Source organism: Anopheles ziemanni, chromosome 3 (genome assembly GCF_943734765.1).
Source record: "Anopheles ziemanni chromosome 3, idAnoZiCoDA_A2_x.2, whole genome shotgun sequence".
Taxonomy (NCBI): Eukaryota; Metazoa; Arthropoda; class Insecta; order Diptera; family Culicidae; genus Anopheles; species Anopheles ziemanni.
This window is the reverse complement of record NC_080706.1, coordinates 59433681-59451711: the sequence shown is the minus strand read 5'-3', so window position 1 is coordinate 59451711 and position 18031 is coordinate 59433681. Positions and strand designations below refer to the sequence as shown.

At 42.1% G+C, this 18031-nt stretch overlaps 6 protein-coding genes across 6 annotated transcripts; 4 read left to right on the top strand and 2 right to left on the bottom strand.

Annotated features, from left to right (window-relative positions):
• Window positions 1-993: 993 nt before the first annotated feature.
• Window positions 994-1655, bottom strand: LOC131285133 (peritrophin-44-like). The gene is made up of 2 exons (XM_058313993.1): window positions 1652-1655; window positions 994-1580 (listed from the first exon to the last, which is right to left on the bottom strand). The coding sequence occupies exons 1-2, from the start codon at window positions 1653-1655 to the stop codon at window positions 994-996; spliced, it is 591 nt and encodes a 196-aa protein (XP_058169976.1).
• Window positions 1656-2020: 365 nt separating this feature from the next.
• Window positions 2021-2859, bottom strand: LOC131285132 (probable chitinase 10). The gene is made up of 3 exons (XM_058313992.1): window positions 2844-2859; window positions 2163-2760; window positions 2021-2090 (listed from the first exon to the last, which is right to left on the bottom strand). Exons 1-3 carry the CDS (start codon window positions 2857-2859, stop codon window positions 2021-2023), a joined length of 684 nt encoding a protein of 227 aa, XP_058169975.1.
• Window positions 2860-4083: 1224 nt separating this feature from the next.
• On the top strand, window positions 4084-5175 carry LOC131287480 (probable chitinase 10; the record flags this gene model as incomplete). Its single annotated transcript, XM_058316529.1, has 3 exons — window positions 4084-4152; window positions 4227-4938; window positions 5009-5175. Coding segments are annotated over 3 exons (948 nt in total), but the record flags the coding sequence as incomplete, so codon positions are not given.
• A 3440-nt stretch (window positions 5176-8615) lies between these two features.
• On the top strand, window positions 8616-12970 carry LOC131285130 (chitin-binding domain protein cbd-1-like). The gene is made up of 4 exons (XM_058313991.1): window positions 8616-8622; window positions 8707-10012; window positions 10395-10925; window positions 11929-12970. Exons 1-4 carry the CDS (start codon window positions 8616-8618, stop codon window positions 12968-12970), a joined length of 2886 nt encoding a protein of 961 aa, XP_058169974.1.
• A 1741-nt stretch (window positions 12971-14711) lies between these two features.
• On the top strand, window positions 14712-15668 carry LOC131287478 (peritrophin-44-like). The gene has a single exon (XM_058316527.1). It carries the CDS (start codon window positions 14712-14714, stop codon window positions 15666-15668), a length of 957 nt encoding a protein of 318 aa, XP_058172510.1.
• A 304-nt stretch (window positions 15669-15972) lies between these two features.
• LOC131285129 (plasma protease C1 inhibitor-like) lies at window positions 15973-16461 on the top strand. Its single transcript, XM_058313990.1, has one exon. The coding sequence runs from the start codon at window positions 15973-15975 to the stop codon at window positions 16459-16461; it is 489 nt and encodes a 162-aa protein (XP_058169973.1).
• Window positions 16462-18031: the final 1570 nt, after the last annotated feature.

Below are 18031 nucleotides of genomic sequence, written 5' to 3'. Positions count from 1 at the left end.
GGATTACAACACTGTTTTAGTTGGTTCGGATCCTAACCGAGACCGTCAGTCCTATGGGAGGTCTCGGTTAGGATTCGAACCCACGCCGTCAAGGCGGTGAGCCTTCGGCGCTCATGACCTAATTTTCTAACCGGCGCTACCGCTCAGTTGTCGCGGATCCCCATCAATTTAAGATCATTTAGATTTTATTACCGGGACCTTATCGTCTATGGTGTTAACAAATCATAAATATAAACTTCTTCAAATGTCAACGATAACTACTCCTTCTTCAAATACGTTGTAACCCAACTTGATTCTAGCCGTGTTTTTCCCCGTTAGAACTTCAAATTTAATCTCGTAGGACAGACATTTATGCGAGCTTTTCTATTACTACTCTCTCTTTTATTCGAGCTTTTCTGCTACACACATGCATTTAAAGATCATCCTGGTTGAGAAAAATTGTCTAAATTGAAGCTTTTTCCAAAGCTTTTATTTCGAAAGCTTTATTTCATAAGTTTTCAGAAGAAGAACTGATTAGGTTTAGCTTTCATTGTAGCTTTATATATTTACAGGGTTTCATGTTTAAATAGTACGAACAATGTTTTAACGAAATGTAATCTTGAATAAAGAAAACTCTTTTCAAACAAAAGCGATAAGTATTAATAATGATATATAATACCGATATATTTTAAAATAGTGGATAAATTCATATAGGATGAAATTAGGTTAATATTTACCAATACTGTTAAACATTTACATTATCACTACTAGTGTGTTTCAGCAACTTGAAAAAACATAACGAAGAAATTTTTAGCTAAATTTGATTTTAGTTGGTTCAATTATGCATTTAGTGGTATACCCATTTAGTTAAATTATTATCATCGTTTATTTACATAAAAATAATTAATCTTACACGTTTTTTGACCAGCACACTCATCTATACGGTTAAGCTAGCTATCTTGTGTAATTGCTTTATTTATGAAAAATAGCATGGGGAGCTACCCGTACATCTTCTCAAAAAGTGCCAGGTGGACAAGTATATTCTGCCGGAGGAACGCATTTGGCAACGGTAGGGCTAAACACGGTAGCACTGAGACATGTGCGTACTACTGGAGTCTGCTTGTTGCAGATAATATAGTTTTTGCACAACTTTGAAGACGGATAAAATGTGGAAGGTGATGCGGTGGCCGGATCGACAGTGAGGCACGGGTTCTCCTCGCACTTGCTGTTCTTTGCCATTACGCAGTCTCCATAGGTTGCATCATACAACGTTCCAGTGGCGCACTTCATGTCGAACTCGGTGCCATTCAAGCATAGCTTGTAACCAGTGCAGTCGCCTGGAATCGCCACAGTCGTCAACCCGGTGGTTCCGGTGCACGGTCCGATGGTGCAGGGTACATTCGCGGGTATATCACAGAGCGTACGGGAAGCATCGTAGTACTTCTGATCTGGGCACGTTTGCAGTGTAGCCACTCCGTTGAAACAGGTATAGTACTGAGTACAACTCAACTTGTCCGCATGGAACGACGTCAAAGTAGGGTCACAGACAGGTGCCTGAGCATTGCACAGGCTCAGCAGTACTACGAACAGCACAAACCTCACTAAAAAAATACAATAATTTGGGATTCCAAACTAACAGATGCTTTTCATTAACCTTTCTATAGCAACTTACACATCTTCTATCAGCAGTCCTCACAAAAGGAGTGAAATGTAGAATTTCTCAATGAAATAACAAATCCAACCGTGGTTGAACGTAATCTGATGGGGCATGACAGTCAGACCTCGTTTATATATCTTCTTACCACGTATCTAGTGTAAATTATAGCTCAGCCAAAACGCAAAACGCCCGGACACCAAAGCCTGGATAAAACACATTGTACTTTTATGTTTCTTTTTCTATTTGGAACCATACGTGGCAAATGTTTGACCGTGCTGATATCGCTTTATTTGAATAACTCCATAGTAAAACGGTTATCACGTGCAATCCAAATATCGTTCGTCACTCAAAAAACCATAACAGGAGCTGTTGTAGTTTCAGGTTCTAGAGTGTCTGTTGCTGAAGTGTCAGTTGCTGGGGTATCAGTTCCGGCGGGGTCAGTGGTTCCGGCCTCCTATGAAGTTGGTAAATTTATATTCAATTATTATATATCAACACCTCTCTAACACCTTATCAAATTTCTAACTCTTCAGAAATAATACTTACAATACAAGCATCGGCAACGACACACTGCAATGCAGTTGGATCGAAAAACAGGCCGGGTGCACAATCCCTAACCACTGGTTGACCGCTAAGGCAGATCAAATATTGTGTGCAGCTAGACTCGTTTGGATGAATCTCCAATATGGGCGGATTCGGTGGAGGCTGAGTGCACGGATTCACGACGCAACCACTTTCGTTCTTATAGTTGCAATCTCCCAACGCCTCATCAAAGTAGAGATTTTCATCGCAGATGCCTTCAAAAGCTTCTCCGCCAACACAGATTGTGTAGCGATCGCAGACGTTAGGAATGGGTAAAAACACGATACCGTCCGGAGGGCAATTGTTCACCACACAGTCCACATTTTGCGCGATGTCACAAATCGATCGCGTCGGATCGAAGTACTTGCCATCGGGGCAGACTTGCTCGTACCCGATACCACCATAGCAGGAGAAGTACTTAGAGCATTCGGTTGGATGTGGCAGGAAGGGTAGATCCGATCCGACGCAAGGATCCGTTGTAGTTTGAGCCGCCACACAACCGATTGTGGCCACTAGGGCGAGAAGCCCGAACGCATGCGTTTCTGTAGTATTAAAATAATCCATTAAAAATCATGGTTGTTAAATCACAAAACTTTCAGTATACACAATAAAATGAAATACTCACTGGAGTTGGTTATCATCTTAATCTCACGGATGATTCCTAAATACAGGATTTATTTCTACCGTTCGCTTTTTATAGGGTGCCTGCTGGACGATACCTATCTAATCGGTAGCCATCGATCCGCGATTGAAAGGTGATTTGTAACACCTTTCCCCTCAGCTACTGTCATACGGCGTTTGACAATCTCGCCACCAATTGAGAAATTCCTGAGGCGACAACGACGTCATGGTACACATGCAACCAATTGTCCCGTCGGTGAAGGCCTCTAAGCCTACCCCATTTAAAAAAATGCGAAACAACTAGTTATCAGCACTCAGGACGATATTCATCATTCATCATTCAGGTAGCGTATGGATGTAAGGGAACTGACATATGCATTCCAAATAGTTTGTATGTTAACGTTTCACTTAAATTAGATTTTATTTGATCAGTTGAACTAAACTTAACACTAATAAATAGCTTTTGACAGCTTAATTATCACATCTTAAACAAAAATAAAGCAAGAACTAGTATGTTCCTCAATTCGAACTCCAAAAAGTTAATTAGCATATAGCAGTAGGTTGGTTCAATGAAGCCATGAAAAACAACAACCACCCAATTGCAGCAGGTATGCTAGAAACTTCCTTTTTATTTTCAATGGCACAATATCTTATCTCTTTGCATATCACATCCTCGGTTATCTTGGCAGGAAATCTAATATAAGGCTTATCAACAAATGTGAATATAACAAGGGTGAATGTTATGCGCATAATTATCGCGCCAATGCCCAATTTCATCTGATGAAGCTAAGCGTTAGTTTTGCATGCCTCACAGACGCAGTTTGAGGGTGCTATCCTCATGGTCAGTACATTCTGAGCCAATTTCAGAGCATGGCCACCATTCGCGTCACTTCCTCTCGCAGGCATCTACTGGAGTGATGCTTCATCAACAGGGAAAACCGATCGAACTGATGATGTTCATTAAGATACGGCCCAAGAAACATCGCAACACCAGTCACGCTGCGCCAAAACATGAGTTGGCTCTCAAGTTGAACGTATAAATATACCTCCAGTCGAATAGATGACAATTTGGTCAGTGTAGATAATTTGCGACGACATTGCATCAGTTGTGCTCCTATGCTCGTACTAGGAACAATGCAAGGTACAATTATTGACTTCGAATTCGAAGTTGAAATAAGGGCGGTTTGGAATTACACGTCTAACACACTTGTAAAAATTCTCATTTTTCTTTTGCTTTGTTCCTGTTAGTCTTCAGTATAGCCCTCTTTGGGCTATTGCTTCACTGTGCATCGGCTAGATTTGTATCTGATAACGTAAGTAACTCATTTTTGCAAAGGCACTGCCTTCTCCGCCAACTAGTAGTTAATCAAATCAAACTCGTTCATAGATATGTCTGGCGATGCCGAATGGGCAGAAGTTGCCTATAACCGAAGACTGTGGTTCGTACATCGTCTGCGAGTACAATGTCCAGAGGATTCAACGCTGCACTGCTGGTACGCTGTTCGATCCTGTGGCAATGGTTTGTAACTGGGCGGCTTTTGTAAAATGCGGCCAAACTCCGTCCCTGCCACCGATTTTGATCGCTCCGACACCGGGTCCCGTTACAATTCCCTCCGCCCCAACACCACCTCGGGCACCTTCCGTAACCCCGAGTATCCCAACAGCTCCTACGGCACTTCCAACACAAACGGTAACCACCACTACAACTCGCAAACCAACGCAGCCACCCATTGTCCCGACAGCACCGACTGCACCCCCAGTAGTTCACACCGCTGCACCTACCGTGGCGACGATCCGGCCAACTACTACCCTGCAACCAATACCGACCACTCCTTCGTACAACGCACCCATAAACCCATACCCATTCTGTACTCCGGACGAATTCAGTTTTACCGCGCATCCGTCCGCTTGTGAGAGCTATTATATCTGTGCATATGGTAAGCTTATCTTGCATAGCTGTGGTCACGGAGTGTACTGGAACACAGCTACGAATCAGTGCGACTTCCCTGAGAATACCGACTGCACCAACCTACCAAACCCTGCCGCTCCGGAAAACTCAACGCCCTCTGCGGAAACGACCACTATATCCATCATTCCCGGTTGGTAGACAATTAAGGTATATAGCCAACACCCTATCACATGCTGTGATGCTCTTTCTTTCTCCTGCAGATTGCTACGGTAACGACATCTTCTATCCCAACTATGCCGACTGTAGCCAGTACTACATTTGCATTGGACTGCATCCAATCCTGATGAGCTGCCCGACTAACTTCCTTTGGAACAGCAAGGTATCGCAGTGCGAGACTCCAGCCACTGCATTTTGCGCGCAAAAATAATGCAGTTTAATCTTCGTTTCTTACCTCGGGAGGATATAAAATACAATCAAAGCAATGAGTGTTTTTATTGCCTACAAAATGTTTAATATGGCCAGTTAACTTTTTAAGTTAGTATTATTTTGTGTTTTTTTTATTACTCGGATAATTTTGAACTTATAATACGGGTGTATAGCATAGACATGTTTTGAATAATTGTTTGGTTAATTAAGGTAAAATCATCCGCTTCACATATCTTTAACGAAACATTTTGAATTCAGCTATCCATACGCCAGAAAAAGAAAGAAAAACATTGCAACTAATTGAAAAACACTGGAACATTGGGTGTTTTTGTTCGATTTACTCCAGCATGCTGGTGCATGTACCAATTTGAACTGTGCACTAAGTAAACTTATGATTGTTTAAATTCAACACTCATACAAAGTATGACTAAACGGCTTTAAAAAAATGTCGCAGACTTTTCCACAATAACTTAACTTCTATGGTCAATAAATCATAGTCTTTGAAGGTTTGTAAAATAGTCAAATCAAACACTGAAGTTACTACAAAAGAGTCGCAAAACCATCCACGAAAGAAGACGTTACTCTATTTATTAGCGAATCTTGTCTAGCAATAACCTGTGATCATACATCAGAAATAGTTATTCAACTTACACTTTACGGACCAGAAAAAAAACGTTTGTAACGCTTTATTACAATAAGGCACGTACCGTAAAACTAGAAATAAATAAAAAATTAAAATTAATATGTAATGCATAAACATAAAACACACAGAGTATGTATAGTAACTGCTTTCAAGTAATTTGTAGTATTTTCATTACTTTTTGTACTACACTTTGAACTTCCACTCACCATATAGAATAATCCAAAAGTCACGGACTTTAGTTACACTAACAAAATTGGTGTATTCTAATTCTAATAAGTTCGTTTTGATAACAATACGGCAACGTCCGTCATACCTTAATAAATAAAAAGTTCATTTTTTTCACATATGGCAATTTGAGACATGTATTACAATACTTGTATGAGTCATGTATTCAATAATTTTCATTTTAGAAAATTACCATTTCTGTTCGGCACTAGACAATCTATATATATAAAAGTCACCGTTGTCTGTATATATATATATATATATATATGTATGTATGTGATCGCATCACGCAAAATCTACCGGGCTGATTTACACCAAACTTGGCAGGAAGGTAGCTAATTTTCCAAGGTTGAATGATCTGAACTTCGTTTGTTGATATCCCCATACCTCCCTACCCCTCCCGAACACCTACCCTCTAAAATTAACGAAAAACAATTATAACTCAACGATTATTGAATGGATTTTCACAAAAATTGATACACATGCTGCTTACATAGGGACATGGCATGGATTAAAATTTCATCGATCTACGGCAAGGGGAAAGGGGGGGCTCCCATAGTACCCCCTACCTTAAAAATGGTAAAAATGCAATATGGGTATCAATTTCGCAGAATTTATGGTCTCTAAATTGAATGGCCTTACTCTTAATGTTCAATATTAGCTCAGATTCCCTCTACCCTCCTCCTCTTCAGTAAAACAATAGCAATGCTCAAAACGAAAAACGTTAAGTCTTATCACATGCATACAACGCAAAATCTACTAAGTCTATCGGTACCAAACATGACTGGAATTTTGCTGACTTTTTATTATTTCGAATGTCCTGCTTCCCTTCCCTCTTTCGAACACCTATCGCTTAAAATGGGAAAAAATAATAATAATTGCTTAATTATGGAATGGGCTCTTATACAAATTGGACCGTATATTAGTTTAACATGTAGCCATCATGTGATAACATTTCATCCATTAGACGGAAGGGGAAGGGGCTACCATCCTACCCCCTAGCTCAACAATGGTTACAAAATGGGTATCTTTTTCGAACAATTATGGGTCACTAAATCGAATGGTCACAGTTTGAGTGCTCAATCTCATCTCTCCTACGTAACGAATATTCTCAATCACACAAAATCGGTTTAATCAATGCAACCAAACATAATTATAAGAAAGTCAATTTTTCAAGTATGAAATGTCCAACAATGTCATGTTTTCTTTCTGCCTATAATTTTCTATCACCTGAACAATAGAAAATATATAAAAAATTGTGATGCCACCTCACAACAGATGCGAATTTAAAAAAAGGCAATATTTAACACCGCAAATTTCGCGGGATGATGGTAGAAGAACTCTTAAATAATCGTCGATTATCTGTTGTTCTGGTCCAACTGTGGTTTAGGCACAGTTTATCTCATACTTGCTTTAATAGATTAATTTTAAATGCTTACACTGAGCTGGAAGCACATTTAAGTAATGCATGCAAAATGTATGTTTACACGGTTTGGTCGACTAGAGGTAATACTAAAACTTACAGCGCGTAGCAAAATTTAAGATTGCAAAACTGAAAACTAATACTGAATGCAAACACTATTCAGTTTGGAATTTATTTCTACCCGGATAAAATCTGGTTAATCAGCTAGTTATTTCATAAAGTACTCAATTTCACCGAGAGAAAATAACTTGAATCTTGTATAAAGGATTTGGACATAATCTGCTTTGAAATTTTCAAAGGTTTGCATAGTCTGTTTGGTCCAGTACAGTCCAGTAAGTCAATTTACGTAATTTAAAAAACAACGCGATATTTTTACTCAAAAATGTTTGGTAGCTCAATTAAGGTGAAACACAAGTACACACTGAATTTTTGTCTTTCTGAAGTACGTGAAGTATTTGAAATTTCATATTTTCTATTGAGATGTATACGATAATAACTTATCGTAGATTAAATGGTCCATGCATTCTATCTCACGGACTTCCTGTTTTACTAACGTGGAATTTGATTCAATGCATATTTAAAAATAGTTTAAATTTCAACATCTCTGTAAATTTGTTGAACGTACTATTGTTCGTTGAATATAATTTGCTCAAGCACTGATGAAACCAATCCTAGTTGAATCTGTCATGTGCACTGGATACATTATCGATCAGTACTGAACTGCTAGCATCTTTTTTGTCTTATGTTATACACTGTGGAACGTTTGTAAACGTAATTTGGTCAGGGTGTAATAAAATCTTTATTGTCGAAAGACAGTCATTTTGTATTTCGCCATGTTGTCGATTGTCCCCGAAATTAAATAATCCACCCTAACCCTTGAAATGCCGCCTCAAAGATGACCCCCATTGGACATCCGGCTTTACAACTTCCTTCCTGACTTATCTTGAGCCTGTACGCTTGACCGGAAAGTATACCACCATAAAAATGATGGAAGTGTTATCAATTAATGCGTTCTCTATTTGATAACATATGGTAGTAAATTTTGCAGTGTTGTATATTCTTTACAAACACCGATGACATTACCGAATGATTTTTGGTATATAAACGTCAAATAGTACAGTACGGGAGGTATTAGCGCATAGGCCTAAAAATGAAAGGTAAGATAGTATTGTTGTGAATAAAAGTTCTTAAGCCCAGTTGGATTCGTTCTAATATTATAAGGTGCTTCTTTCTTCACTCAGTGGTAGTGGCGATATTGGGGTGCCTCCTATTGGTGGCCTCCAGTGATGCTTACAACGAAGTCTGCATTGGTGTGCCGAACCTTACGTACGTAAGAAGTCCACAGGCATGCTATCTCTACTACGCATGCATCGATGGGCAGGCATACGGATACACTTGCCCGGACGAGCTTTGGTTCTCGCTGGAATTGCAGCGCTGTGTGCCCCAGGACGAGTCCGACTGTGACATTGAACAGCCACCGGAACTTCCGGCTGCTCCCCCGAGGCCACCGTCTCCCGAGTGCACGGACGTAGACGATTTCACTTACTTGCCAAGTGATACATCTTGCCAGTTCTACTATCAATGTATCGATAATTTCGCCTACCTGCTGTCATGTCCTCGTGGATACTGGTTCAGCGTATCGCTGGGCCGCTGTGGAAATCGGTATGAGGTAGAGTGCGATTTGGAGGTTCCTGAATCAACCCCCAATCCTCCTAATCCCCCTGGAAACCTTTGTTTCGGTCGACCAAACTTTTCCAACGTTCGCGATCCTCAATTTTGCCATCGGTTCTACTATTGCCTGAACGGGTCACCATTCCCAATGGTATGCCAGAATGGGTTCTTGTTCGATGAAACTGCTCAAAATTGCATCCCTGAGGAAGAGGCACAATGTAACGAAGTACCACCACCGGCTCCTCCTACCTCTGGCATCTGTAGCAGTGTCGCCGATGGTCAGATGGTCCTCAATCCTATATACTGTAATCTGTACTACGTCTGTGTGGATGAAACCGCTTTTCCATCGGTGTGTCCTGACGGTGAATGGTTTGATACGGAAACTCAGGAATGTGGCCAACCAATGGATGTGTTCTGTCCGAACGGCCCCCAGACCACACCGACGCCAAACGTCTGCGTGGACACCGAGGATGGAGACTACGTGGCAAGCCCTCAAAGGTGCGAAGCATATTACGTCTGCTCCGGCGGTATTGGCTACATTCTGTACTGCCCACCCGGACTTTGGTTCGACCAAGTTACGCGAGAGTGCATAAATCCGGCCGAAGCCATCTGCAACGTACCGACACCACCCACACCCAACACCACGCCGACGATCCCACCAACCATCCCACCGACGGGACCACCGGAGGAAGGCAATCAAATGTGCAACGGAGTAGCAAACAACGTCAACCTTCCAAGCCCGGATGATTGTTCTCGCTTCTACATCTGCTTTAATGGAGGCGCGTATCCGAGCAACTGCCTTGGCGGCTTATGGTTCAATCCCGAAACTTCGCTCTGCGATTTGCCTGAGAATGTCGATTGCGATGTGGTGATTCCACTTTAAGCTTCCTAGATCGCTCCTCGAAGTCGGTATGTTTCAAACGAAGTGAATTCAATAAATATTGCTCTTAGTTTATTACCCCCAACTAATGTAACGATGCGACCATATCCTTATCGAGTGTCATCAATGTGGTGTCTTTTATTGAGAAGCAATGACAAACCGGTTGTATAAAATTGCCATCCTTTGACCGGAGACTCTTCAGTTGTGGTCAAGTTCCATTGAAACGATGGTGAACACAAAGTCTTTGACTTGGGCTGTAAAAGTCTTCCTAAGCCTATCTACGTTTGTCTACCATGTCCAAGCAGATGACGATCGATGCACAAGTGTTCCTAATTTGAGCTACATTCCGAGTCCTAACGCCTGCTACCTTTATTATAGCTGTATTGATGGTAATGCGTACCCGCAGGTGTGTTCCGATGATCTGTGGTTTTCAAACGAGCAACAACGCTGCGTCACAAAGGAAGAATCTGATTGTACGTTGACCGACCCACCCGCATTACCAGAGGCACCTGAACCGGAACCATCACCATTGTGCGCTGGTGTGTCTAACTTCCGCTACGTGGCAGCAACCGACTCATGCCAATGGTACTACCAATGCATCGATGGTATTGCCTATCTCATTTCCTGCCCACTGTACTACTGGTTCGACGAGAACATGCAACGCTGTGGAACTCGCTACGACGTGCAGTGTGACCGCGAGGGATCAACCACCACCATTATTCCCACACCACCGACCGTTGACCCACTCGAGCTATGTGATGATCTACCGGACTTCACGCTTGTCCCCAGTGCATCCCTTTGTGATAGATATTACTCATGCTACCAGGGGAATCCCTATCCACAAAACTGTCTACCTGGTCTGTGGTTCAATCCGGACACATTGGAATGTGACGATCCGGAAAATGTGGAGTGTGTTGCACAAACCCAAAGGCCACCAACCACAACAGTCTCGACGTCCGACTGTCTTGGAGTAACGGCTGACTTACCTCGTGCTAGCGCGCTCTCCTGTAAACTATACTATCGGTGTCAAAATGGTGTGGAAATTACAATCCCCTGCCCTGGCAGAACCCTGTTCGACGCAGCAAGTCTCGAGTGTGTCTCGCCAGAGCTTGCCCAGTGTGAGATAAAACGTAACTCTTGATAGCGGCACCGTTTTCCCGATTCGACTTTACCACCGGGGTACACAATCCGACGTCGCGTGTGGCAGACGATTAGGTAATCACGATTGTCTGCGTCACTACGCACAAACCTATGCAAACAATAAACCAAATCCCAGACGCATGTTTGGCCTCCAGTTCCTGGAAAAATCCTGCTGACTGTCTGCAACCCTATCGTAGACCAATAAATCACATTCTGATAACAAACGTTTCCAGACAACAACTTGTTGTGTGAATTGAAAGTAAAACACGTGCCTAAGGAAGAGTTGTTAAATGACGTCAAAAATCTGAGCTTCTTATTTACTGCTATTGCTATTTCCATCTACAAACCTTCAATTGAACTTTAATTACCATTCTTTGATTTTTATAATGTCGAATGTGTTTGAAATGTCATATTTTTGTTCAATCTTCCCACGCAGATATTTCTGTACTTTTAATGACGTACCAGTTCCCATCGCACATGGTTGATTGTAGCATTCGTATATTCAATACATATTTATATATCAGCACTTTATATCTAATCACTCATTGAAAGGATACAGTAATCCCTGCTTAGTAGAGTGTTTATGATCATGAGGCCTCTACTCTTAAGAAATCATATATCATCTGGTCAACATCAGTTGCGATAATCGATTGATATCAACTATAAAGCCTACTGCTGAACGCTGCAAATATTATCCGTAGATTTCTTATAAATTGAACCGTACCAAACGAATTTATATCACACCAGAAGTTTCTTTGACTTTATTCGGAAGGGTCAATTTACCAAGTAGCTTAAAAATGAAGAAAAATCTTGCGTTTTATGTGGTTCTTCTGTGCTGTCTTATTGGTGGCTCCCTACAACATTCTTCGTCATCTTCGTCCAGCAGTGAGTCCAACGAGTCGAACGGGAACGGTCGACCACCATGGGTTTCAACCGGGCGCCCACCATGGGTCTCTACCGGCCGACCACCAGTGAATCGAGACCGTTGTAATGGAGTTGCAGACGGAACGCTCTTCCCAGCACCAAATTGTGCCAACTTTATCCTTTGTGAAGGGGGACGTGACGTTCAGACCGCTTGCGTGCCAGAAGGGACGCTGTTCGATTACGAACGTGGAGTTTGCGACCACCCGGAGTTCGTAACCTGCTACGCCCAAGAAAATCGCTGCACGGGCCGCGTCAATGGAACGCTCATCCCAGCGCAGGAATGCTCCAACTTCATCATCTGCATGAACGAGCTGGAAACCGAGGAGGTATCCTGTGTTCCGGACGGAACCCTTTTCGACTACCAGCGTGAGGTGTGCGACTTCCCCGAGAACGTTCTATGCTGGGAGAGCGATATGTGTGCTGGGCGGCCCGACGGTTCCCTGGCTCCTTCTCGCAATTGCAGCAACTTCTTTATCTGTGAGGACGAGGCTATCTTCGAGGAGATCACCTGCCAACCCAGCGGTACCGTCTTCGACTGGGAACGGGAGGTCTGCGATCATCCAGAAAATGTGAAATGTTGGGAGTCGGGCTCGAATGGAAATAGTACGGAACGACCACCATCATCGACCGCGTCACCGACACGACCACCGCTGGATACCAACGTTCCAAATGATATTTGCCGGGGCGTTACCGTCGGAATGATCGCACATCCTACTAACTGCGGACAGTACGTGATCTGTGTGCTTGGACAACCAACGGTTCAGTACTGCCCTGACGACTTCATCTTTATTCCCGAACTTTCCACCTGTGGCTTCGGTGATGCTAGCTCTTGTCAAGCTAGCCGGACGTGGGTAGAAGTGTACAAGAGGGTCGTTTCGTACGTTCACTAAATATTTTGATAAGAAAATAGATCAAACAATTGTTTGCAATCAAATTGTGCTTGAAAAGCCCTGCATTAGAAACCATCGCGTTTAATATCTATGGGTTGTGATAAACATACACTATGTAAATATGTTTTGATTGTAACAGCATAAACACACATTCTTAGACACATCTCAAGAGTCATTAGTCCGGACAGGAAGTATGAATATAAATAGGAAGAGATGATAACATATGTACGTAAATTATTTGAGTAAGTTATAATAAAATAAAACTACAGACACCTCACTAAAATAAATACTACATTGTTAGATTTGTTCTACTGCCTAATTACATATTTATACTGTAACAAAAGTTGCTCCTCCTCTCCTCTTCTTGGCGTAACGACCTCTTGGTCATGCCTGCCCGTTAAGGGCTTACGAGACTTGTTTTCCTGTTGTGTTGTGGATAGTCAGTCCTCTCGTACAGGGGAGGGTCCGGTCTCGGTTGGGATTCGAACTCACGCCGTCGAGGTGGTGAGCCCCGGCGCTCATGGGCCGTTTTTTCTAACCGGCGCTACCGCTCAGCTGTCGCGGACCCCTAACAAACAATCGTTGCTACAATGTCTTAATTATTGTGTTTTCAGTGCATTCTTTAGCACATGTCCCCATCGAGCAATAACCCTACATAAATAAATCTATAGACACTTCACTAAAATAAATACTATATTGTTATCATTATTCTTCTGCCAAATAAAACGATTATACTGTAACCAACGTTGCTACAATACCTTAATATTGTATTGTGTCGGAACATTCTTTAACACATGTTCTCATCGAGCAATAACCCGGCGGTTTTTAATTTTTTTTTCATCATGGCATAAAACGCCAACTGAGTTACACATATTAAAATAAAACCATTTATTTTGTACATTTAACACGTTGACTGCCATGTCACCCAAAAGTGGGTGACAACAGAAATCAGTTCTAAAAAGTTGTTGACCCATAAATAAATGAAAATGCAGCATAAAAATTATAGTAATATTTTATATCAATTCTTTGGGAAGCGTAGCTTTTGCTTAGCCTTCAAAAATCGTTGGTTTGATAAATGTTATACACAAATTTTATTAAAAAATATTCTACTAAAAAAGTGTGTTAAAAACACTTGACAGTCAACGTGTTAAGTTGAGATAATCGCAAAATTTCGTTTAAATACATTTCCATTCGATTATAGTCCAATTTAGATTTTTAGTCCAATTCGATTATAGTCCAATTTAGATTAAGCTAGAAAATAAGTCCTTCGACAACACTGTTAGCACAAACTTTTATTATTGGTTTGATCCTACTGAGATACTTTTAAAGAAAACCATGTCAATTAAATAAGACAATTCCATGTTTCGTATGTTCATTTGTCACGGTATATATTTGTTGATGTTGGTGTGAACCGAAAACGTTTATTCAATGTCTGCCTCAATAAAGCTATAATTGATCGTCTGGCTACCGTCGAGACGATGGTATCTAATCGAACTGGTGTGTTTAATCCTCAAAAACAAACGTAATATCGACTAGCATGTTCGCTCGTATCCAGGATACATACAATCAGTCGTTCGGCTGCCCCTAGCAATAATCATGTTAGTGTGGCTAGAAAATCAAGCTCCGATAAAGGCTACGTATAGATTAGGACTAACCAAACCTTATTGCCTATAAAACTCTCAACCGATCCGGCAGCTTTAAACAGTTTGCTTTGGACCACATAATTTGAACCATCAGATTAATGGAGAAGTTACTTTTGATTGCCGGACTGTGCTGCCTGGTTGGGGCTGGGTTGGCAACCTTCCAGCGTACTTCGCCTCCAATTATGGGCAACTTTGTGGCCCGTAATTCTTCAGGCGACAGAGGGCGCTGCCAAGGTCAGGAAGATGGAGCGATCTTCCCATCTGCCAACTGCTCAAACTTTGTGTCCTGCGAGGGAGGACGCGAGCAAGAGGTCGGATGTCTACCGGAGGGTACCCTTTTCGACTACGAACGCGGAGTGTGCGACCATCCGGAATACGTCACCTGCTGGACGGAGGACAACCGTTGCACGGGTCGTGCCAATGGAACGCTGATTCCGGCTTCGAACTGCTCCAATTTCATCATCTGCATGAACGAGCTGGAAAACGAGGAAGTAACCTGTGCTCCATCTGGAACGCTGTTCGACTACCAGCGTGAGGTGTGTGATCATCCCGAGAATGTGCAGTGCTACGAGGGTGGGGCTTGTGCTGGCCGACCTGATGGTTCGCTTGCTCCTTCGCGTAACTGTAGCAACTTCTTCCGGTGTGAAAATGAAGATATTGCCGAAGAGATCCTCTGCCAGCCGCCGGGTACCTACTTTGATAGTGAACGGGAGGTCTGTGATCTGCCCGAAAATGTACAATGCTTGGAATCCGGACCAGGGGGCAACAGCACGGATGGACCACCGACGACGACCGCCGAACCGACGCGTCCTCCGCTAGATCCAAGCGTCCCCACTGATCTCTGCCGGGGCGTGACTGTAGGAATGCTGGCGCACCCAACAGATTGTACAAGATACGTCATCTGTGTTTTGGGTCAACCAAATGTGCAGCAGTGTCCGGATAATTTCATCTTCATCGCTGAGCTGGCAACATGTGGCTTCGGTGACCCGGACACATGCGTGGGAAGCCAGACATGGATTGATGTGTACCGTCGGGTTACGTCATATGCTCGCTAAACAAATATACAACATTTTATCTTTTTATAATCCAAGCATTTTTGTTTTCGTGGAATAAAAGAAAAAACGCGTTTGTTCCGACGGAAGTTGTTTGCATATACTCTCCGTTAGACCACAGCACACAGTTAATGATTTTGATTTATCTCGTTCCTGGAACCAAAAACAGTTTGGACAATCGTCGGAGTAAACTTAATGTTGATTTTGTCTGGAGTTTTATCTTGCCTTCTCGTGGCTAGATTGGTATTTAAGGGAACGTCGAGCAACTAGCTACAATCACTTCGTATCGCAACAATTACTCATCAAGATGAACAAGAAACTGTGCATCCTGCTTGTGCTCGCGGTCCTCTGCTCGACGGTCTTTGCCGGTAAGAGCAAAGAAAAGACGAAGGACAAGTCCAACGAATCAAAGGATAAATCTGACGAGTCCAAATCCAAGGATTCTGATGAAAGTTCTTCCAAAGAGGTGGTGGAATCCACTACAGCGGCTGCTGTAGAGGTAACGGATGCTGTAACCGATGCACCTACCGACGCCCCAACCGACGCCCCAACCGACGCCCCAACCGAAGCGGCAACAGATGCAGCGACGGATGCTCCTGCAGCTGAACCAACCGCTAACGAACTGAAGAGCTTGTGCAAGGGCGTTATCGTGGATATGAAGCCGTACCCGGGTAACTGCAACAAGTTCGTCATCTGCGTGCTTGGCAAGGCTACGGTCCAGACGTGCGGAAGCTTCCAGGTGTTCAACACTGACATTAAGTTCTGTACTTTCGGTGATCCGAAGAAATGCCCATAAAATGGTACGAAAACACGGTCATTTTACATGAGGAATCAAAACATTAAAACGAAAAAATCTCAAATAAAGCAAATGTACTCAATGAACACTATCTACGATTAATGCATCTATTATTTGATATATCATCACGCCTTGAGGTTCTCTTGCAGTTAAGCTATTTTGTAGTAGCAAAAAAAAATGAAAGGAGATTCGTTATGTAGACCCTTTCAAATGCATCGTATATCTATGCGAATTAGGGCATCTTAACACGTTGGCTGCCATGGTTATTATTTTTGATAGCCAGCTGTCATTAGTTCTAAACAGTTTTTGCCTCATAAATCAATGAAAATGCAACATAAAAACTGCAGTAATATTAAAAATGATTTTTTCGAAGTCTTTGATTGGCTTTCGAAAACCATTGGTTTAATGAGTGTCGGAAGACCTGCGCTTCAATTAACTCATCAATTCAACTTAAATCATTAATAAACATTTTACACCTTCAATAAATTACCCTTTACTCCTTTGTAGGCAAACAACAATTTGATCAAGTAAAGCTGAAGAAATATCTTTGAATGCAAAACGACAGACTTATTTTTACCGCGGTTTGAGAATGCTGCGATAATGTAAAGGCCAATAATTTGTGACGAATTCCCAAGTAATCCTCACGTGCTTGTTTAATAGCACGACTTGATTAAACATGTGAAATTACTTCCTACTCAGACAGTCTGGGTAATATTAAAATTGGCAATAAAATCTATAATCACCCTTATGGTGACGTGCTTGATAAACAAATCGATTAATGAGAAAAGATTACACAAATGGGAAGCTATCCTATCATGGTATGAAGTGAGCTCTCCATACTGTTTCGGAAACTCTACGAAGAAAATTGGCAATGCGTCACAAGGTTTGCTACATTTGCGATTCCACCAATTCCACCCAATTTGGTTTGTTCTTAATCCAGCCGTGCAGTCGCACGACGTTGCTAGCATAACATGATATCAGGTACGAAGAGGTTTAGCGATGTTTTACAGGAGACTCAAAAACAAAAAAAAACGAAAAGAAAACTACGTTTTTCGTTCAAAATCTCGTGATAAAGCGAATGCCGCCAACGAGTGTTTGGCTCAGTTTTTTATCAGGAGACGTCTGTTTAGCCCAGCCAGACCAACGGGACTCCAATGTGTATCAGAGCACAGTCGACGCCAAGCGGATGTGATTTACACCCTCGCGTGACACTGTAATCTCGCCTTCTTTCCACCATTTTTTCTAGAAACTTCCTAAACCGAGCCAATGAGACGTGTGACTATTTCAGCACCATTTCGAGGTAATGAAAAATTGATGTTAAATAGAAAGTTAGACGAAAGTGAATTGACAAAACCAGAGTATTGTAACTCCAACGGGAGCACCGTTTGTGTGAAGGAGCGTCGGTTCTGAGACTTCCCACGTTGGCCTCTTCACTTGGCTAGGACTGCACACAGTCAGATGACCAGAATAGTAATTTATTAGCTGGTAGTGGATTATTAATTCGCAGAGGGATTTATTATTGCTCTTTTGTTGTTTTGCACGTAAATTAATTTCACAATAATATATAAGT

Coding starts and splice junctions, on each gene's coding strand:
- LOC131287478 (XM_058316527.1), top strand. CDS start 14,712: ATGGAGAAGTTACTTTTGATTGCCGGACTGTGCTGCCTGGTTGGGGCT.
- LOC131285129 (XM_058313990.1), top strand. CDS start 15,973: ATGAACAAGAAACTGTGCATCCTGCTTGTGCTCGCGGTCCTCTGCTCG.
- LOC131285132 (XM_058313992.1), bottom strand. Junction 2,091..2,162: donor GTAAGTATTATTTCTGAAGA/GTTAGAAATTTG, acceptor CCAACTTCATAG/GAGGCCGGAACCACTGACCC.
- LOC131285130 (XM_058313991.1), top strand. Junction 10,013..10,394: donor GATTGCGATGTGGTGATTCC/ACTTTAAGCTTC, acceptor CCTTTATTATAG/CTGTATTGATGGTAATGCGT. Junction 10,926..11,928: donor GACGATCCGGAAAATGTGGA/GTGTGTTGCACA, acceptor TTTATTCGGAAG/GGTCAATTTACCAAGTAGCT.